Source organism: Heterocephalus glaber, unplaced genomic scaffold (genome assembly GCF_053883595.1).
Source record: "Heterocephalus glaber isolate CG9 unplaced genomic scaffold, H.glaber_assembly_v1.0 deba00001594, whole genome shotgun sequence".
Classification (NCBI taxonomy): Eukaryota; Metazoa; Chordata; class Mammalia; order Rodentia; family Bathyergidae; genus Heterocephalus; species Heterocephalus glaber.
In genome coordinates this window covers 8,646,787-8,669,415 of record NW_028258369.1, presented here as the reverse complement: position 1 = coordinate 8,669,415, position 22,629 = coordinate 8,646,787, and the positions used below count along the sequence as shown (strand labels likewise).

At 38.9% G+C, this 22,629-nt stretch overlaps 1 protein-coding gene across 1 annotated transcript in view; it reads right to left on the bottom strand.

Moving 5' to 3' along the window:
* The window catches only part of Smpx (small muscle protein X-linked), a 46,433-nt gene extending 24,096 nt beyond the window's left edge, over positions 1-22,337 (bottom strand). Inside the window, exons 1-4 of the mRNA XM_004866186.4 lie at positions 22,143-22,337; positions 18,398-18,454; positions 6,713-6,799; positions 2,978-3,126 (exon numbers count right to left, since the gene is read on the bottom strand). Coding sequence (XP_004866243.1) covers positions 2,992-3,126; positions 6,713-6,799; positions 18,398-18,436 — 261 coding nt within the window. The 5' untranslated portion in view covers positions 18,437-18,454; positions 22,143-22,337 and the 3' untranslated portion in view covers positions 2,978-2,991. The remainder of the gene's footprint in view (positions 1-2,977; positions 3,127-6,712; positions 6,800-18,397; positions 18,455-22,142) is intronic.
* Positions 22,338-22,629: the final 292 nt, after the last annotated feature.

The window sequence follows — 22,629 nt, the reverse complement described above, 5'->3', positions numbered from 1 at the left end:
AGCAGGCATGAGGGTGTCAGAGGTCACTTGGTTTTCAGACCTTGCTGATGGTCTTACCTATACATCTGGCTCTTGGAGTCTCTTAAGTCACCATTTGGCCACATTAAATGGTAGCCAGCTCAATCTCAAGATTTATGTGGCTGAACACCTTGCCTTCCCTATCCATGCCATTTATAGCTGGGGTTGGATCTCCACTTGGGAAATTCCCATGTCTCTTGGTTTTGACATGGAATGTGCTGTCTTTTTGTTGTCTGGTATGGTTCCCCTGATAGGGTCCAGGCCCTACATTCTTTTCTATAAGTCATAATTCCTGATCCCTAATGGGCTAGTCATTGGTCTTTCTGGTCTTGTGCTATAATGTTTTTAATCAAATTCCATGAACAATTCTGGACATGAGACAAGTTGTGGAATGTTTCTGAAATCCTATGTAAAAAAAAAAGGCGCTGATCTCGCCTGGAAGGAGATGCTGCTCTGTCTTATACATCTAAAGTACTGTCATGGTTATAATATGGATTTTGAGCCTTGAGTCTCATGATTTTCAGTGTTTGACACTATGGACATAAGGTACTTAGTCACACAATGTTTAAACCAGTGATTCGTTTGATCAAATAACTAGACAATACAAGGTGAGGGTCAGTGACAACAAAATGGTGGCCTAAGAAGGAGGAATCAATCCAATCAATGAATGACTAAGTGGTGACTGGTCCATTGTATTTGCTCCTTATGAATTCACTAAATCAATCAATGTTAAAAACTGCTTCCCTCTGTGACCACAGACCATGACCATGGAAGTCTCAAAATTTCAAATTTGCAGGAGAATAGATGCATCTAAAGCAAATCAGCTTATTACCTCTCCTACCCAAGACAAAGTTCATTCCTTGGCTTAAATCAATGACTGTACTCATTTGGAATTCAGATCAATTACTCTGTCAACTTACATTTTCACATTCCTGTAAGAATAAAGACAAATAGGCTTCTGTGAGTGGTTTCACATTAGAATTTGTTCAAGAGAGAAGAATCATTAATATCTTCTCTGAGAAAATAAAGTAACAAAAATGCATTCTGGGCACTCTGGTTCTTTTTCAATATTTTATCGAGTTGGTTTTGTTCCTTGTTCCCTGTAACCAAACATTTGAGGCCACTGAGTCAAACCTGCTCCCACGGAACACTGCAAGATCCTCTCTGAGCTCATTTGAAAACAGCATTACTTTGAGTCTTCAAAACCAAATTCTTCTGAAATTGAAACTGGGGTTAAATTTAGGTCGACATGGATTTCATCAAAGTAAAATCTTTTAACGTTTGCATTACAAATTCATGTATCTAACTAAATGACCTTGGTTGGGTGATGATAAATAAATATTACAAAAACTTAATCATTCTTCTCTGGGATTTCTCAGAAGGAACTTCTGTAGCTTCATCCCAAATGTACTGGAATATTTCCTTTCAGTTTGGCAACAGAATCAGGACAGAGCATCAGTCATTGGTTTGTTCCATTCTGTCATGAATAATATAACCAGTGCATACAGTCACATTTCTGGTCACTTAGTCCCTATCCAGGTTCCAGAGATTTGTTCTATGGGCATGGAATACACTGTCTTTTTCTTACTACTTTGTTCTTTTATGGAATTGTGCTAAAAACACCAGCTACTGTACTTTAACTCAAAATGGCTTCTTTCTCTAGACTACAAAGAAATCTTTTCTGCAGAACTAACTTGCAAATGTCCTAGTAAGTCCACACAGCATGACACAAATAACATGATCATAAAGCATTGCATTGTCACACAGAACATTCTGCTCTTCATTCTGCCTACAGGAGAAGGCATAACAGGGTCCCACCTGCCTCAATATTTTCCTTTGTCATCTACATGATCAAAAGATTTCACTCCAACACAAACAGAGAGTGTGCGATCCATCTGTAAGGTGTGGTAGGAGGAAGTATAACCAGTAGGTAACAGCACTAACTTTGAAATCATACCCCTCTTTAGGATGCATGATAGATGGAAAATTAGTCTCCCAAAAATCATTTCAAGAATGAAGGCAATAGTTGGGTATGCTGAAGCTTACAAGAAGGATTTGATAGACTGCTCTTCACATAGTATCTGGCGTATGGTATAAGTGATTGATGTTTCTAGTGATCATTGAGTAAATGAGTGAATAGACGAATGAATGAATGAATGAACAATCAACCAGATAAAAACCTGTTTTGTGTTCCCAGTATAGAGTCCCCTCCTCCAGGCATCTGCTTAGGAAATAGAGTGTTCATGATGGGGTTTCCTAATGTCAGATAAAGGGTAGATTTGTTTCCAAGGTCTCGTAGGAGAAAAAGCTGTGATTTGGGTCAATTCCACACTCAGCCTGTTGACAGAATTTCTATTCCGGTTAACAGAAACCCAGTTTGGAGATAGAAGGTGGGCTGAGCCCTTGCCAGGAGTCCATAATTGAATAGATCAATTAAAATGGCCGTAGGATGACAAACCCTTTGCGGAGCACCTTGTCAGGGCAGCATGCCGCTTTGAACCTCCCCTTACCATCCACACCCAGCATCGTTAGGAGGTTCTCTCAGCGTGCCATACTCATACTTGGGTTACTTTTTTTCAAGGTCTGAATTCTGGGTCTCTGCTGCTTCACACTAAACCTGTTCAGCTTCTTGTTACCCTGATCTTCTAGCTAAAGAAATCTTTCACTGCTCCTTGTGGTATTTGAGCAGGGAAACTGAAGCATACAATGAGGGAGGGCTCCCTGGACCCAACAGTCAAGAGCTCCTCAAAGCCTTTTCCCCCGCATCTTTCTTCTCCCAAACTCATCCTCCCTTAGTGAAGAAGCATCCTCAACGGATTTCCAATTAGTTATGGAATAAGCCCAAAAGCTTGAGTTTACCAGAAAATTGTACCAGAAATACTGGTCTAAAGTGAAGGCCCTTCATACTTATAAATGCTCCTGGAAGTCCAAACTTCTTCTGCACTAGTTTTTCACTCACCTATTTTTTTCCAACTACTGTTCAGCTTTGGGGACATATTTCAGTTCACTTTTAATATTCTGGATCTCCGAAAGGTTAACTGCAGGTCCTGGCAGTTTCTTTGCTCCTGGAATTGGCTTCTTTTCCTCATCTGAGGTGGGAGGAGCTCCCTGAAGCAAAAGGAGAAGAAATTAAACTCCCCAAGAAGGACATTTGATCTCTAAGCTCATGAATAAGAACCAGAAAAAAATTAAAATAAGAATAATGCCACCTTGTGGTTCTAGCAGTGATTTTCTCTTGTGTTACTGAGACAGCCTCAGAATTACAATAAGATCTAAAGTTTGGTAAAATAAAGTCGGAGGAAGAAAACAAGTAATTTCCATGTGACTTAGAAAACACTAGAACATCTGGTAACTAATAAAAATTACCTGCAGTTAGGTTTTCAAATTTAATTTGGTATCATATGATCAAACTATGCCTGATACCACAGATCTGTAAAACCTTAGTGCATGGCTGGCCCTAAAACAATGTCTTAGTCCAGAACGTTTTCAATGTATTGTTTGGGATGTGGTGACTGTTGGTCCCATGACATGTTTAGGAAGGAAGAACAAACTAAAAAGTATAAGGAAAATGTCTTTGAATATGAGCAGGATGGGTAGGAGCATATTTTAAGTTTTCTATCACTGCTGTTATATTTTTTCACAGTTTTAAGGCAAGATCCACACCCCATCCTTTTCTGTGGCTCCTCCAATGCGCAATTACAGATTATTGCTTAACTGATTAATCCTGAGAATGTAAATAGTCACAAATCCATACCTTTATGTACATACACTAAACACACAAAGAACAGTAACTAAAACAATAATGATTTTCTGTGTGTGGCTCCCACTTATTACTACAGAAGCAAGCTGATTGTTAGTCTAGTCCTCCTATTCGCTGTGGCCCTAGGAGGAAGGTGTCAGAGGAACATTTGATCACCGGGGCAGCCAGGAGAACGCGCCTTGGATCAGATTACGGCAGGGAGAGTAATTGAATGAAGGCCCCAGCTGCTTTCCCTTGAAATCCACTCCTCACTACACTGAGGTCACCTTTCCCATGGCTGCTGGTAACCAATGACTGAGTGCAACAGGAATCACAAGGCGGGCCGATCCAGTGAGACTTGAGACTCCTCTGAGCAGTAAAGGGCTGGAGAATTGGCCTGAGAGCAGCACAGAAGTCTGAGCTGCTTCTGCTGACACCCGGAACCTCTTGCATCCCCTGCACCACCGTCTGATGGCTCTTTCAGCCTCCTGCAGCTCCCTCCCATTTTTCCTTACAAGTATTTCCCCAAATAAACATTATGCACATCTAAACCCAACTTTAGATCTGCTTCTTGGAGGACCCAAACTAACACAGGCTCCCAAATTGGTTAGAACCTAAAGAAAGAACATGTTCAAGCTTCTCCAAATTACTTGATAGACATGTCCTTTATAGAAATGCTTTTAAATTGCCTATTGGAGGGGATGAGTAGACACACAATATATTGAAGCACTGTTCTTCTACTGAGGGCTAATGGTTTTTCCTATAGTCATTTTCTCTAAATCTGTTACAGTGCTGATGAAACAGCTAATGTGTCACCCACATGAAATGATAAAGTAATTCAATGTAGACTACACCTGCTGTAAAAGTCTGGAAGATACTGTTTTCCTGGGCCAAACTACAGAGCCATAGGATTGGCTGTTTTTCACCATGCACACACACTCATCATTTATAAACATGGATATGGAAGCAGTAATTAGAACTGTTCATTAAACATCCACTTGGAGGCCAGGTATTCCAAAATGTTCCTTGTTGGGCTTTGAGAAGGAATTTTTAACTAGGCTACAAAGTGTTGCTTTTTTAAAAATATGTGTAGCAGTGAAATGAAAAATGTTTCCTCACTTATAAATGGTCCCATGGTTGTTAGGTGGATAGATCTTAATAAAGAAGTATGAAAGAGTAAAATTTTTCCAATTCTTTGTTAAGTTCCTGGGTAAGTCACAGTCACTATCTTTGTAACATTCAAATGTGCTGTATTGGCACACTTAACACATAAAGCCAATGTCTATATGCACTTACATGGCTATGTGCAATGAAGTATATGAATATATGCAGATTAATAATATTATTTAATACTGTGCATCTTCCTTTCAATTTATTAAAAGCCTGTGCTCTTTATGTATCAAGGTAAGACTTTTTGCACTTGATATGGTAAGGTGGCAAGAGTGGAAAATTGTAAGGGGATATATTTAATAATTTGCTGTTAGGATATTGACTCAGAATGGAGAGTTATAGTGGTGCATTTTTAAACTGAATCTTCTGTCATCTTTTAAAAATATAATGGAAATCAGATTCCATTTCTTCTATAAATTTATTCTGAGCATTACAATAAATTAAGGGATGAACAAACAGGTTCCAGGTGGCCCTGTTTGACTAATTAAATACATTCTTTTTTTGTTTTGTAAATAGATGTTTCAATTGAGAAGAGACATGGAAGGCATTTTTTGGATGAAGAAAGTGTGAGCGAAATCATGTAGCATAGCAGCATTCTCAGTTTCAGGAATAGGTGTTAAGAAGAGAAATGCTTGCTTTGGGGAGAGAGGGGTCACAGGGTATTTGCAAAACTTAGCAAAATGGTGAAGCATTTTCCAACTATCTTGTTTTCAACTCTTTACTACCAGATGCCCTACTGAGTTTTGCTCCAAACTCTCCAGTGTGGGGCAATACAGTCTGATGTGCTCATTCAGGCTCAAACACTGGAGACATCACAGTAACAGCAAGCACACTGCTAGCTGTTCTAAGCTACATGTACTAACACATTTAATCCTCACAATAACCCTGTAAATATGTACCATATTACTCTTGTCCCTTCCTTAGGGTAGAAGAGACTCAGGCACAGGGGAGCCAAGACACATGCCCAAGGTCACCCTGCTAAGAAATGGCTGAACCAGAATTAAGTCGTGTTTGTATCTTTTAAAGCAACCAGAAGAAAGGGGGAATATTTAACAGAAAATCCCAATGTGCTGTTTTGTAGCTTAATAATGATGCTATTTCAGTTACAAGAGAGATTTGGGAGGCTTAGTCAGGGTTCGTCAATACCCTTCAAATCACTTCAAGCAAGCAACTGCTTGTCTTTGGCAAAGCCCAGCCCTGCTTATGAGGATTTGGCTGTTAGGCCCCTGTGCCAGGCACATGCCCATGTCTGGTGGGACAAGTGCACAGAGTGCTCTCCAGTTCTGTGAGCAAAGCAAAGGGCTCTCTAGAGGCTACGGGTGAGCCAGAGACAGCCATGTTCACAGGCCTTGTCAGATAGCTAAAGATGCATCCTTCCCGTTGAGGCACATTCTCCTCTTCACATCTGAGAGGGTGTCTTTCTGAGTTTACAGGAGGAACCTACTGGCCGATCTAGTGACTATCACTAGGGCAAAAGCGTCTGAGAGACTGTGCCCTTCCCACGATACACAAAATCCATGAACAACTGGAAGTTAAGCTCAGTATCTTCAAGTAGCTGTGCCAGGCACTGAGCTTTGGCTGAAGGGAGGGGAGAGACAGGGAGTTTCCTGAATGGCTGAATAAGACAACTCCAGATACCTCCACACTATACGTTGAATTCTTGACACACAACTATTTGCCCCTCCCTCACCCTAGAGAACAGGTCTGTCTTGCTGCTATCCCCCTTTAGTGAGGATTTTGGAGGAGACAGACCTCACTGAGCTCTGCTGGCTAAGTTGTCCTCACCTCCTCTGTTTCAGGAGTGCATTCTTTTCTTCTGGGGGGTTGCCCAGCTCCTGGCCGAAAGGCTCCCATTGGAATATTTATATTTGCCTAAGGGAGAAAACAGGATAAATTTAGCTCAAGAAAAGTAAGAAATTGCAATGACATTCTGAGACAGCAATCATTGTGCGGAAAAATGTGTCTGAAAAGTACATCTTCAAAGCTTTTATCTCAGGAAAATTGCTTGTAATGACAGTACAAAAATTATGCAAAGGAAAATGTGACTTCCATTTATTATAGATTTCTGGTATTCATCCTTAGGTCTGTGCAGTGATTTTACAATTCCTGGTTGGGTGGAAGAATTTAAATACAGCTTGTTCTGGCTGATCCTCTCCTGTGGTGCACATTATTTTCCTCTCAGGGACAAGGAAAGAACATATAATGATCAGAAAGGAGGAAAGCACATCCGCAGAAGTCATCCCACACCTCAGCCCTCCTTGAAGTTCCTGCAGATTTATCATGGCGCAGGAGGAGAAAGATTCACACCAGCTAAGCTGCCTCCTTTCTATAACATTCTTTCAGCATTGCCTTAAGTCTTTGCAAGTGACATTCTTCTATTGTCTCCCCAGCATACTTTTGTGTGGGTCAAGAAAGAGTAAGGAAAGTGCTGGAACATCGAGTTCCCTTTGTATTACAAAGCCATCAATTCTGGTCTTTTGTTAAAATAACATACTAATCTCCGCCCATAGTAAATATAAAATACCTTCTAGTATACATGAAATATTCTAAGTTATGTCAGTATATGTTGATATAATAATTTGAACTTGGGAAGAGAAGGTGTAAATTTGAATTCTGCCTGTTTGTCAGATATGAAAATGAAAATAATGCAGACCAAAAACATCTTCAACCAGTATTTTCACTCACATAAAACATGCTTTAAAAAAAAACAAGTTTTCCACTGAAGATAGTATTACCTTATAAGTAACTGGATATGTGAGTTTGAAAAGTTGAAATTTCATTTTCATGTTATGAATGTAAGTGATGCCTGAGCAAAAGGAACAAAATACTTCATTATCCTATGATACAGGTTGGATGATTTTGATACTGCACCAAATGAAATTATTAGGAAGTATGATAAAGTCCATTTAGAGTCACCTGGTATAAGCTCTGTTGCCAGGGGAACAATTAAACCATGACACATGAAGTACCCAATGTCCATGTTCACGCAGCATGACTGGTCTATGCTCTTCTTCCACAGAGAAGAGCAAATGACTTTTCTAAACTACAGGCTTTGAAACTTTTTATTTCTCAGACAAAGAAGTACAAATAGCACATAAGAAAAAATGTTCAACATCACTGGTCATTCGAGAGATGCAAATGAAAACAATGCTGAGATTCCACCTCACCCCAGAAAGAATGGCTGCTATCATGAAATCAACCAATAACAAATGCTGGCAGGGCTGTGGGGAAAGAGGAACCCTGCTCCACTGCTGGTGGGAGTGTAGACTGGTGCAACCACTGTGGAAATCAGTATGGAGATACCTCAAAGAACTAGGACTGAAAGTCCCATTTGACCCCGCTATTCCACTGCTGGGAATTTTCCCAAAGAATTAAAAGAATCATACCACAGTGATATATGTATACCCATGTTCTTAGCAGCACAGTTTGTGATAGCTAAAACTTGGAAACAGCCCAAATGCCCATCAACTGGAGACTGGATAAAGAAAATGTGGTGTTTTTATAAAATGGAGTACTACTCAGCCATAAAAAATGAGAAATTAGAGACATTTATAGCTAAGTGGATGCACATTGAGGCAATACTCTTAAGTGAAATAAATAGGACACACATGTATAAATCCCGAATAGATTCTCTGCTGTGAGAAACTGAAAGTGTAAATAAGGACTAAAATGTATAATAGGTAATGTGAAATAGGAAGAAAAGGGGCAAAGGGGAAGGAAGTGGGAGGGCTAGGGGAAAGGATAGAAAGGAATGGGATTAATATGAGAAAATGCAAAAATAGGAGCAAAATCTTTGTAAGTAGGGAGGACTGGAGGGGTTGATGGGAGGGCTGGGCAAGGAAGAAAAATAAGAACCAAGAGAGATTATGTAAAGTTGCAAATTTCCAATGATGAATGTCATTATATTGTATACCTAAAATGTACCAATGATTAGAATGAATAATTGATAATGTAAAATAGGAAGAAAAGGTCCAAATGGGTAGGGGTAGTGGGAGGGGCAGGGGAAAGGAAAGAAGGGAAAGGAAAAAATGATGAGAAATGGAAAAAATGGAAATAAAGTCTTTGTAAATAGGGAAGGGTGGAGGGGGTGAAGGGAGGGCTAGGAATGGGGAAAAAATAAGAACCAAGATGCATCATGTAAAGGTACAAGTTCCCAATGAGAAATGTAATTGTGTTGTATACCTAAAATGTACCAATAAAAGAATTAAAAAAAATTTAATTGGCATGTTTGCTTTATTTCTTAGCAGGACATAAATGGACAGTTTAGCTGAGAATGTAGCTCAGTGGTAAAGCACCCACTTAGCATAGATGAGGACTTGGGCTCGATCCCCAGCACCACAAAAACAACAACCAGAGCAAAAGAAAATAAAATAAGGTATTTCTACAATTAGCACTTTTTAGATTGGATAAAATATAAGGTCCTGAAATAAGGTCAAAACAAGGTAAATGAGAAAAGATAGTCTATGTTAGACCAATGGGCTATTTCCATCATTAGAGTTGGAATGAAAGAGGGCCAAAGTACATATAAGCACTGTTTGGGAGAAGGTTAATCAATTAAGAGTTTAGTTGGATCACCTGCATTCAGCCTATTTATCAGGCATCTATAGGGGGTATCTTCATAATGGTGAGTTCAATTAAACCCATTTAATCAATCAAGTAGGTATGCTCTATTGTAGGTTGCAGTTTTCAGTTAGGGAACATGTAAAAGTCATCCATAATAATAGGATAAAACATATGCTATAAGACAACTACCTTTTCCTCCTGGGAGATCAATTTTAGAAATTCACATAGCCTTTCTATGGGTCATAGGTAGTTTATGGTAGTGAGAAGAGCCCAATGCTAGGAGTTACTATGGATTCTCTGTACTTGAAAAAGTGACAGCTGCTCTATGCCACATTATCCTCATTGGTAATGTTAATATTAGGGTACATGAGAGGTTTTCAAATCTCATGACTATAAAATCTTTCCTTCAGCCAGGTGTGGTGGTGCACGCCTGGAATCCCAGCACTCGGGAGGCTGAGGCAGGAGGATCACTTCAAGTTCAAGGCCAGCCTGGGCTACATAGCAAGTTCAAGGTCAGCCTGAACTACATAGTGACATCCTGTCTCAAAAAATAAAATAAAATCTTTCCTTGAAATAAAGTATTGAATAAACATTAAAAATGCATAATAGGGGTCGGGGGTTTAGCTCAGTGGTTCCACTGCCTGCCTCACAAGCACAAGAACTCGAGTTTGATCCCCGGTACTAAAAAAAAATGCATAATAGGTGGAGATCGAGGCTTCAAATGTTGTCATCCTCGAGAGTCTTCTGAGGTTAGTATTATTCTCTTTGTTTTACTGATGAAGAAACTGAGCCTCAAAGAAGTTCAATAATTTTCTCAAGGTCACTCAAATAGTACAGGCCAGGATTCCAAGTTAAAACTGTGAAACTTTAGAGTCAGACCTTTTCACTCTACCAAACTGCTCTCTGAAGAGTCTATTTCACTTGGCCAAAGTGAGCTCTAATCAGCTCTAAAATTGCAGACTTATATTTTGAGATTAGCTTTTGGAAAGGGTACACAAAATGGATAACTCTAGAATAGATGCCAAAGAAAAACCACATTAAAAAATGGTCCATTAACTCACTGACTTGACACTTTTTCTTCTTTAACGCATCACTCAAGAAATCCGGAAGCTAAATGGGGTTTTATGGCAGCAAATATTGACAGGAACAAAAGCAGCCTGAAAACACGCCCAGTGTCCAATCATTAATGTGCATCAGTGAGGGAGGAAGAGGAGTGCTTTGTCAACTGCAGCGTGCACTCACTCATAACAAGGTGATCGGCGATGTTTCATTAATGCAATTGAAGGGCAGTGACATTTGAGTCACAAGTTATAGACTAAATTATAGCCATAAGAAAAATATCTTGAATTTGATAGGAAAATGTAGGCCTGCAGATCTCTGTTTTATTCCATTGGCCAGAGAATTGGTTTATATTCTTGCCTTTTTCACTTATTTGTTCTGCGTTTGAATAAAAATAAAATACTCAGTTTTTTCACCTGAACATTGGGTATGGCATTTGCTATCCAAAATGGGTTTGGAACATAAGCTATATTTTATGAAAGGATAAACAAACACAAAACAAACAACATCAATGACCTAGAGTCAATATAAGATTGGGCTTCCTTCTCTATATAGATTCTGTGCACATGGAAAAGAAATCAGCTCTTGCTTTTTATTTCTTTTGGAATGCAACTTTTTGTATTTCTTTTCCCTCCTTGAAGTTTACTCATTTTAGATATTTTCAAAACCTACCCCTGGTGCAGCAGACCCAGGGCATCACTTTCCCAAGCTATACATAATTTGTTACATCCTCCAAGTTGGGACTGGAAAAAAATCTACTAGATCATCTTTTGCCAGAACAGGATACAGTTCCCCAATAGAAGACCTATCTGATGTGAAATTAATACTACACTTGATCTCACCAGGTGAAGAAAAGTAGAAAGAATTCCCTGTAAGTTAATTCCACCACTCCGTTAATTATTTGTATTGTTCTCCTTGTTTGGCTCCAGGCTTTAAGCCAGGAGGATTCTGGAAACAATATTCCCTCTACAACCACTCCTGTGTGTCTTACAATGGAAGTACATCTTTGTTCCCCCTTGGGTTGGATTCTGATAGGTCCCAGCCCTTGGGTACTAACAATTTCTATTGAACTTTGCTTTCCACAGCCATTGTACTCCTATCTCCCTCTCCATTTGTGTCCCCCCTCTGCCTCTCCTTTTTTGAGCCCACTGTGAGTTTTTTGAACATTGTGTATTTGTTTCTGATGCCCCCCCTCATTGATTCTGTCTTTAGTTTTCAAAGGTTCCCACCAGCTCCTGCCAGAATCTATAGCCTCCCCCAGGACATTCATCCAGGACACAGGCAAAAGAAATTCTATAGGGTTGCAGTTTTCAGTATTCCTTTCTGCTCTTTCCATTCTCCCAGCCTTAGCCCTTCTCAGAATGGAGCAGGCTATGACATTTTGAGATCTATAGCATCTTTACAGAAAACTTTCAGAAAGAGATGTATTTTCTGATTCGAAAATCAAGAGTCCATTTTGAGAAGTTAACCTGAAAGAAGAAAGACAAACAGAAAGATACACACATATACCAATTAAAATATAGTCAATTTATTTTAAAATAAAATTCTGCGCCACTAGAATGTACAACTGCTTAGGAACTCCTGAAATGTCGAATAGACTCAAAACACACAAAACTTCCCCACTCAACATAATTTTGAGAAACTCCCACTCAGCCACTGTTTTCACCCAGGATGTTTCACACTAAAAGGTTTTCTTTTTGTCTGCTCTCAACACTTTTTGTTCTCTTCAATAATTTCCTGAATGATTCAACTGTAGTCTCGTCATCCAGGGAAAAGCAGATTTCAAGAATGTACTGTACAGCTATTAAGATAATGTGCACAATTGCTTGCGGGCAGGTTGTATTTCTAAAGTACTTCTAAATGTCAGAATTCAGAAATGACATTTTCAGCCAGTATATGACTGCTTGCCTCTTGCCACAAGTACAGAGCCCTAGGCTGGGTGTAGTAGCGAATGCCTATAATCCCAGAACTCGGGAGGCTGAGGCAGGAGGAGCACCATAAATCCAAGGCCAACCTGGGTTACTTCGTGAGTTCAAGGCTGGCCTGAACTATATAGTGAGACCTTGTCTCACACACACACACAAAAAAACCCCCAAACAACAACAACAACAACAAAAAACACCCAAACCAAGTTCAGAGCCCTGATCAGAGCAGCACAGGCCATTTGCTGAAGAAGCAAAAATCTACTTGAAAGTCTGTCTGACTGCTACACTCAAATTATTGCTACTCTTTAGATAATTTTTAGAAATCGTAACGTACTATAGTAGTTTATGCAAGAAAAGAGCAGTAGACCAATAATCGAAGACAAGACCTTGGCTCTACTTTGCAATGATTTTTTTTTGCTTTAACTTTAAATAAAATATTGAAGGAAGACATATATCATTATTGTGATTTTTTTAGCTTAACTGATGTACTGGATTAACTGAACAATCAAGCACAGTGATACTATGTTCCTTTGTACCAACTACTGTCATACACTTGAAATCTTCTTAAACTCGAAATCCTACACAGGAAACACTTAAAGTGACTTACACCTGACTGTATGGATTATTGGCCTCAAAGGAGACTGTTTTCTTCTTTCATGGAGATTTTTATGGCCTGGGCAATGAAGAACAGAAGAGCAATGATAACAAGTGGGGAAGGGAAAGAAATACTAAAATATGAGGCATCGAAATATTCTGTTATACACGTGGATTGAGTAGCAGTGGAAAACTTCCCATTGTAAGAAGCCACATGCTCACTAACAATGGAGGGCTCGTGTAATCATTCCTTTGAATGTATGATAAAGGAGTTAGATTTAGTTTCACAAACAGGTTGATTAAGTCAATTAGGCCAGAGGTGATTCAGTGGCCATGGTCGCTTGTATTTCAAGGCTATGTTTGTCACTAATTCACTTTACTTTGCACTTTTCACTCCAAACAACTTGCTTTTAACGTGACTTTAATTGCAGTAGGCTATTAGTTTCTTCGCTGAAATGCTGACACTATTTCTGAATGTCAGTTAAATTCTTTTAAGGGAAGCCACCCAGCATCCATAAAGTGCTAATTTTCCCTCAAGTAAGCTTGGCACTTTCAATTACCCTTGAGATCTCCCATAGCAACTCATCTAGCCTTGTACTCTGTGCCAAAGTTACAGATGGGAAGAAACAACACTAGACAGAATTGCAGAGTAGTTCTGGACACAGGCTTTGGGATCAGACTGAACAACTGATTTCAGGTTCTGACTTTCCTACTGACAAGTTATGTAATCCCAGATGTGGTATTTCATTTCTCCAAACATGACTTTATGATCCATGGAAATATCATTGCACTGTGTTAAATACACAATAAACAAATCCTGAATAACTATAGCTATTATATCATCTTATTAATAAACCTTAGACATTGTTCTCAAGAAATTCATAGGCTATTGAAAGCTGGTCAAAGGCTTAGAGATCACTTACAACACCCTCCTTTTGTAGATCACGAGAATCAGGTGGGTGAGGTCACATAGCAGAGCTAAGACACAGGATTCTTTTCCAGTCAGCCATGAAGCTCTCAGGTCTCCCAGGAGAGGACAAATAATAGATAATAGCTTACTTTGATCAATGGTGGAGAGAGAGGGCCAGTGAAAACCCAGAGAAGATTGGCTCTGTGTGAGCTGGAGCCCCGGGGAGCCCTGTGATGGTTCCCAAAGGGGGTATGTTCAGGAGAAAGAGGAAGAACAGGCAGGTGCTGCCAGTGGCCAGTGTCACTTGGCCTCATTAGGGAAAGTCACCAAGCAGATAACTGATAGGATTGGATTTCCCAGCAGCTCTAACTTTCCCCACCACCTGTCACATAAAATTCTTTCATCTGAAGGGCGAAGACTTAGTGTTGAGTGTGCTGATGTTACCTTGGTTGCAGCTCCCCATCCATCAACAATGGGATATAGGGCCGGGGATTTAGCTCAGTGGTTTCACCGCCTGCTGTGCAAGGGCAAGGACCAGAGTTCAATCCCCGGTACCCAAAAAAAAAAAGGGGGATATAATAAGCAACCTAGAGAGTCCATAACCGGGTTGGCAATCCAAGATCCACAGGCCAAATCCAGCCCACCACCTGATTTTTGAAATAAAATTTCATTAGATCAGAGCCACATTCATTCATATATGTAGGGCCTATGGTTACCTGGTGGTATAATAACAGAGCTGAGTAGTTGGAATAGATATCAAACATCCCCAAAGCCTATTTACTATGTGATCCTTTACATAAGAGGTTTGCCAACCTCTGGGATAGAAATGTATCAGTTGTTTAAGAGCCGAAGGCTCTCTTCCGGCTCCAGAAGAATCAACTGATTCCTTCAGGATGTTTTTGTGACATGGATGGTATTTATTTAATATAGTGAAAAAAAAAAAGAGTAGGCTTTAAATCCCCTTACAATTCAAAGGCCATCTCTTCTTCAAGATGCATGTGAAAGACACCTCTTCTAAGGGTGTGTCTAGTTCTGGTCTGCCTCATATTCTGGTACACAGAGGAGATAGAGCCAATCAAAGAGAAGGGACAGTCTATGCACTACTTAGACATCTAGAAGAGTCACCTCTTAAGGAATGCGTATACTATAAACCAGACTCTCCCCACACATTATTTTGTGTGCTCATTATAACAATCCCCTGAAGTAATATACTGTCCCCATTTTACAGAAAGGTAAACGAAGGGCAAACTAAAGTCACAAGATTTGAACCTGTTGATACCTTGTTTTCTAATACATGAAGGTGCAGTAACTCATGTCTTAAAATGTCTGCCTGTAGAAAGTATGGTTGAAAATAGTTTAAGTATATCCAAGTCAGACAAAATAGAGTTCTAAGTCATTGCTTCTAGAAGTCTGCATGGCAAAATACAACCTGCAAGATACTCACTGTTTAGAAAATATTGCATATACTGCTACCCTTGTAAAAATAACATGATTCTATTAACAATTATGGACTCTGAGAAAATTTCCCAAACACTTACTCAAGGAAACCTTTAATCTAATTAACAATATTCCATAAAACTGATATTCCAAGGGTCACATTTTGAGAACTGTTGAACTAGATGATGATGGCGGTTATAATGATAACAGCTAGTTATTAAACAATTACCATGATCCACACACTAGCCTAAGCATTTACATGTGTTAAATTCATTTTACCCTCACAGAAACAAGGTACTTATTATTAATTCCCTTCTTGACAGATGAGAAAACTGATGCACAAAGAGAACAAATAACTTTCCCAAAGTCAGGTAGGGACTATAAGCTTCCGAAATACAGGACATAGGTTTCGACTCATCTTTGCGTACCCTAAATACTTACTACAGTGCCTGGCACATATTCTGCACCCAGAAAATGATAATTGAACTGAATTAAAGATAAGCTTCTAATAAAATGAAACACTAGAGTGTTTTGAAGAAAAAACTTAAAAACTTTAAATGGTATTTACACAATTAGGTACTCCCTCATCAATCTGGGTTTTCTATTTGCTTCAGAGAGGACCATTATCTAGATAATGTTCCTCCTATAAACCATTTTGTGTAGTGTAACCATTTTCATATTTTATCTAATGTGCCCTACTTAAAGCTAATGTAAAGATGATAGGAAAATATCAGATAGTGCTTATCCTATTTAGCCACAAGAAACAATATTTCACTTGAAGGTGCATTAAATTGGGCTTTTTGTGTGGCATAAAATATAACGGAAGAGGCAAAACCACATCCATAAGGAATCACTGTATCGCCCTTGTTAGGAAAGTGGATGGATATTTTTACAATGCAGCATAATAACAACTATTAGAATAATCAATAGCAGCTTTTTAAATATTACAGATGTAAAAATATATCAAGGTCAAATTGAGAAAATAAAATGTTGGTGAATTTTCAGTGTAGATTTGAGTGAGGCCAGAGTGCAATAAGGAAGACAAATCAACACACTTTCAGTTTTAAAAGGAAAAGAAGCAAAAAAAAGACCATGTTTGGGGGTACTGCAAAATGAAAAAGGAAATTTAATATTTAGCACTTCAGGAGATGTAAGTGTAATGATAAAATGGTAGTATTTCTCATAACTCTGACATAAATTATTCCTGAATGATCCTAATAATTGTTGATCTCCAATGAGTGCTCACTTACTAAGCTGCTTTCAGCATTTTATACATGTAGCCCTAGATGATGAGTACTACTATGATCTCCATTTCAAATATTCGGAAATGGAAGCATAGAGAGGTAAGTAATTTTCCCATGATCCTCACTAACACAAGATGGCAATCTGATTCCAGAATCCATGCCACTGTTTGTACACTGGGTAAAAGAGAAGATTCAAAGGCTCCAAAGATGTTCACAGGTCTGGGAGACAAAATAATTACCACTGTCACTGTCAGGCTATGTCAGAGACCCATGAGGTAGGCACCAGAGGGCTAATGGTCACAATGTGGAACAGAATCCTTGCCAAATGCATAGGCTTCTCCTTGGTGGCTTGTTTAGTGACAGGTTCCAGAGGTTGTTATGCATCCTGCCACTTAAGAACCCCATCAATTTAAGGATATGCATAAGTCATGACAAAGTAAAGATCTGTCCTTCCCCCCACCTCCACCACCAGTGGGTGCTAGGATTTCTAAAATCCTTAATAATGTGTTCACAGTCCAGCCACATGTACCTTCCCTCCAAAACTTGGTCAACCATTTGTGGCTGTGTTTATGCTCTGATGGATGGTGCATCAAAGCTAAAATGTTCAGGGACTGTTTTATGTCCTGAAGTATTCAGATAAAGTTCAGGAAGGAAAAAAAGGTTCCTTTGGAGAAAACACAGATGGGCTCCATACTGATGGAAAAGAAAGATGGAATTTTACAATAAAGCATTGTGCCCAGAGTCTCGGGGTAGGAGTCATTTGAGAGTCAAATACAGAGCCCTTAAGAAAAATATCAAATTAGATATTGAGTAAAAACAAATACTGAAAGTTATTTTAATAATTGTATTTTTGTTTCAAAATGCCTGCTTCCCTCTCCCCTTTTTGTGGGTGACACTTAAGTCAATTTAAACAACCAAAAAATTTGTTTGCTTGGATGGCATTAGAAGAATTAATAATGTATGGACTTTAAAAAATAAATACTGAAGACTCGGGAAAAACACTTGACTACAAAAGGATATTATTTAAAGAAAGATGTATTTTATTTTATTTTTGGTGCATGGGATTGAATCCAGGGCCTCATTCATGTTAACAAGTACTCTACCATTGAGCTACACCCACAGTTCCAAAAGAGATATTTGAAACAAATGAAATAACAAATTGCAACCTATTCATATATCCTTATATTAATTGGGTATAAAATGGAATTTGAATATTCCATCTTCCATCAATGAGTATATAAAAACTTATAAATCAAAAAGCATATTACATTTTAAAATTAACATGTAATAATTGCAAATATTTATGTTGTATAGTATATTTTAACAGCATGATATTTTAATACAAGTATACAATGTGGACTGTTTGAGAGTAATTCTCATTTCTCCTTATCATTGCTTTATGTTTGGAGTCTTTGAGCTCCTCCCTTCTAGGTATAAAGTACATAATAGGTTATTGTGAACACACTACATTTTTGTGGAAGATAATTCTCATTCATAAACTTTGATTGTTTTACAATTCAGGACATTTACGCAAAAATAGCTTCTCTTTTCTCCATTGTACCTAATTAGTCTTATATCCTTTCTCAATCATACCTTACAAGTCTTATAAAGAGGAACTTTCTTTTCTTCTTGAAGTTAATTATCAGTTGGAGGTGAGCAATCACAATAAGTATGATTTATTAAACAATCAGGCTAAAAGTCATAGAGGTGACATTAAAACACAAACATGTTTTCTTACCTGGATGGCTCTGACATTGGAAACTGGCTGTTTTGACATATTCACGCAGTCTTATTCCTAAAAAAACAGGTAAGAAACTATCAGAGGTGGCAGCATTCAGATTCTCAGTCTTGATAAATTAGAATTTAAGTCATAATTCAACTGGGCAGTCACCTCTTTCACTGGCCATATATTCTTTCAGTCTCAGTTTCCAAAGTTACTTAGAGACTCTCCTTCCGAATGCCTTGGGGATAGGGAACACTAGAGCACCCCAATAAATCATTCAGGAGGAGAAATGCTGAGATGCCTGGCCCCTGATACTAATGATAGGCAATCAGAAACTTGAAAGGTCCTATCATCTCCTTCCCTGCCCTCCTAACTCTTTGCCAAGAGCAGCAAAACAAAGAAGTGGCGGGAATAAAACACCTTTGTTCAGGCCTCAGAGCCTCTCCACTTGAAACTGAACTTTTGATCTGAAATCATTGCTGCCAGGGTGGTGAGTCCATTGAAAGTGCCTGCTCTTTGTTGAACACCCAAAGAGAAGTAGCCTGTATTACGTCCCTACTACTGCAATGCTCTCCACTCCAGTCTCTTCTCACAGCTCTGTGCGTCCTGTCCAGACCCTCTGCAGGGTGCCTCACACAGAGTCCGAGCTATAAAACACAGACAGCAGACCATGTCTTGCCTGTCTTTCTTTCTTTCAACAGAACAGTGTCAGAAGGCAAGTAGGACTTCTGTGAGAATGCAGATCCCCAACATGTAGAGGTGCTTTCTTCTCAAAAGACTTTTGCTTTCTTGCAACGCATGAGACCTGATTAAGATACCGTGACTGAAGATATTTGGGGACACAGGCTGTGGAGCTAATAGAATAGGGAATAATATCTCAGCTTTGGTCTGTTTTTATAGCTTTGTCTATTAAACATTGACAGGATCAAATGAAAAGTTAAATATTCATCAAATTAAAAAACACGCTGTGTTCTAAACCCAAACTATAAAATAGGTCGACTGAGTTCTCTTTCTTGTCTGGTAAGTGTATGTGTTAACACATGAGTAAATGGACACAGGGAGTGGTGTTGGCATTTGTCACAAGTCCTATGTTACCTGGGCAATGTTACTCAACATTTCTAGGCTCATTTCTTCTTCCTTTGATTCTTTTAACCTGTTTCACAGGTGGCAATCATATTTAAAATGACACAGTGTTGCTGGAAAGGCCTTGTGAAAGGCATGATGCAGATATTTATTGTTTTATTGCCATTGCCCACGGCTAATAACTTCTGAGTCCTATACTGATCTACAGCCTTAAGTACAGAGAAGAACTGATGTAGCAACCCTTAACACCTGTAGAGACAAAAGATCTAAGAACTCTATGAAACACTTAGGGTTTTTTTTCTTTTTAGATCTTTAAAGTCTTAGGCTCTATTATATGAATTCCAACAATTCATGTTTTTTAAAACCTCTAAGACTCAGGGTGTAGCCCAGCGATAGAGAGCTTGCCTAGCCTGCATGAGATGCTGGGCTCAATCCCCAGCACTGAGATAAAACAAAACAAAAAGCACCTCTGTATTTAGTGTATCCAAGTATAGAGTTTGGGGAGCTATATACAGGAAACCAATAGCTTTTTTTAAAAGTTTCACCTTAATGTCTTGGTAATATAAAGATATAGCCTCTACACGTAAGGACCCAGGTCGAATTCTTTTAATATGGTTAAAAAATTAAACAGCAACAACAAATTGACCAATCAAGGATACATTTTGCTCTATGAAATGTATCAGACAGATTGCTGTCTCTCCTGCAGTGTCAAAGGGAAATGAAGGATTTTTAATTTTTGGATCTAGGGCACACAGCTCAATTCCAAAATGAATATCTTAGTGTCATAATTTGTAATGTTTCCATTCCTCAAAAGCTAACAGAAGTCATGTAAAGCAAAAATTCTCATAGGACTTTAAATATCTTAGCATAAAGTGTTCTCTGTGTATGGACAACTAAGGTTTAAATAGTATTATTTGGGAACTTTAAAAAAGTTACTGAACATCAAGATAAAGCATGGGAATTAGGAAATTTCTCTAAGTTCTTGCAATAAATGATTGAATGGTTAAAAAGTAAACAATAAATGATTGTGTTATTTATATTGCATTGATTTAAAAAATAAACTGATTTTGTTTTTTCACTGACTGATGAACTAACTTTTGCATTGCTGTGTTGTTGTTTTTTTTTTCTGAAACTCTCAACCTAACTGATGGATGGGGCTCCTTTCCTGTGTAGTTTTAGAATATTCTCGTTTGCATATGAAACTCCTAATATCCATATCAATCTTTAATAGAGACACCTATAGAAAGTTGGTTAGCTCCCAGCTCTCATTCTGTAAATCAGTCCAGCAGTAGTTCCTGCTGTCCCCATTATTTGCAGAGAAATCAGGGCAAAGCACACTGATGAATAAAAATAGACAGTGTTCCCTGGCTGTTTCCCTAGCCCTGCATTCACCCCCCGCCAGGGATGTAGAGTGTAGGATGCACTTTCTCTCTTTATCTGCATGCTTCTTCTAGGGACCAAAAAAAGAGAGCTATGCCTTAGATACACACTCCTCTCCCCCTGGGACTACTGTGTTTCATCCAAAGAAGTAGTCTTTACAGCACTTGATTACTCTGTCTCCTGGCTCTGGCTAGAATTTGAAAACATCGAAAGTTTGACAAGGCATATATTGACTTTTACAAAACCTATAGTATAATGGAAATGCTTGCCAGCTGAGCACAGTTGAGTTTTCCTGGCAGTTCTGCAAGTCCGAGGGGACTTTTAATGGTCTGTCTGCTGAGTCATTTACAATATAACCCCATTTCGTTTTGATTGGACAGCATCTAATATCTAACTTCTAAATAAAACTCTTTGACTTACTAAAACTTTGTCAACATTAATGTCACTAATTTAATAAGAAGGGATTCAGAGGCAAATCAATCAATATTTGGAAATAAGAGCTTTGTTTGTTCTTCTGAAAGGTCAAGTAAATGGATAAAGCTCCATCGCAAAGGGAAATATCTTCTGTGCTATAGCTAAAAATAATTTGTGAGAAGGGTGTAGAAAGATGGTCAGCTGTCTGAACTAACTCCTTACTTACTCTTCCTTAAATATGCTGGGACAGAAGACAATCTCTTTGTGGTCCCATGCCTCAGAATCTGTTGCCCACATAGACAGGGACAAGGAGTGCTGCCCTCTACCCAGCCAAGTATGGAAAAACTGTGACCAATACGAAACTTTCAAAAAGACAGTTCTACCAGTGCACAAGGCATTGATAGAACTTCACATTGAAACCAAACCTGGAATTCAAGAAAAGGAGAACAGCATCCTAAACTTGTATTGTATAACAACACTGACAATAATTTGCATGTAGGTAAGCCAAAAGACTAGCATTGTATCTTTTCTCTGCCCCCAATCTGATTACTTCTGAGCTTAGAGCCCGAATCAGTTTTAAGCTGACAAGGTATAAATCTGGCCATCATAGCTTCAAGGTCACAGTTAGCATATCTGGACCGTGAACATTTTATTAACATCACCATCAATGAAAACTATCATTAGCTCAACATTCTTTCAGTAACTCTCTCAGACACACAATGTGTAAGACAGAAGTAACAGTATCACAAGTGGACAGGGAACTGACAAAGAAGCTACACCACTGGTCACAAGCCTAAAAAGTTAGAAGTACTCACTTCAAGTTAAATATCAAGGAAATTTCTTTTAGAAAGCCCAGTTGCCAGGGCTGGGTTCTTCTGCTTACCTGCTTTCTGTAAGTGTTTACTGCCTAAGGAAAGTCCCAGGCAGCCAGGTGCAAGAATACAAAGCTCCTTGGAGAGTGGAAGGGACTCCGGTTGTCCTCTGAGCTGTGATCTCAATTCCGATGCTTTTCATGTGGCTGAAATAGCTCAAGTGCTCTGTGTCTCTCCTGGTACTGAGAGCTGCTCCTGGCTCGGGGCTGGAGGGGAACTCAGTTTAAGGCTAAGTGTTAAAGAGAATTCCTGTCATAGCTCACAGTTGTTCTTCCTAAATATAGAGTTTGATACAAGCCATATGCTGGCTGCCTCCGAAAGGTTTGACCGTGGGGAAAGCAGGGCTCAAATATCAGCCAGGAGTGGCTACGGTATCCTACTGTCCTCCTAATCTTCCAGAAGAGGCTGGCTGCATTTCCTCACATATTCTGATGGGGTATAGTAAACTTCAGAAAGTAGGAAAAGTCTATCTTTAGCTTCATTACCTGGAGGCCACAA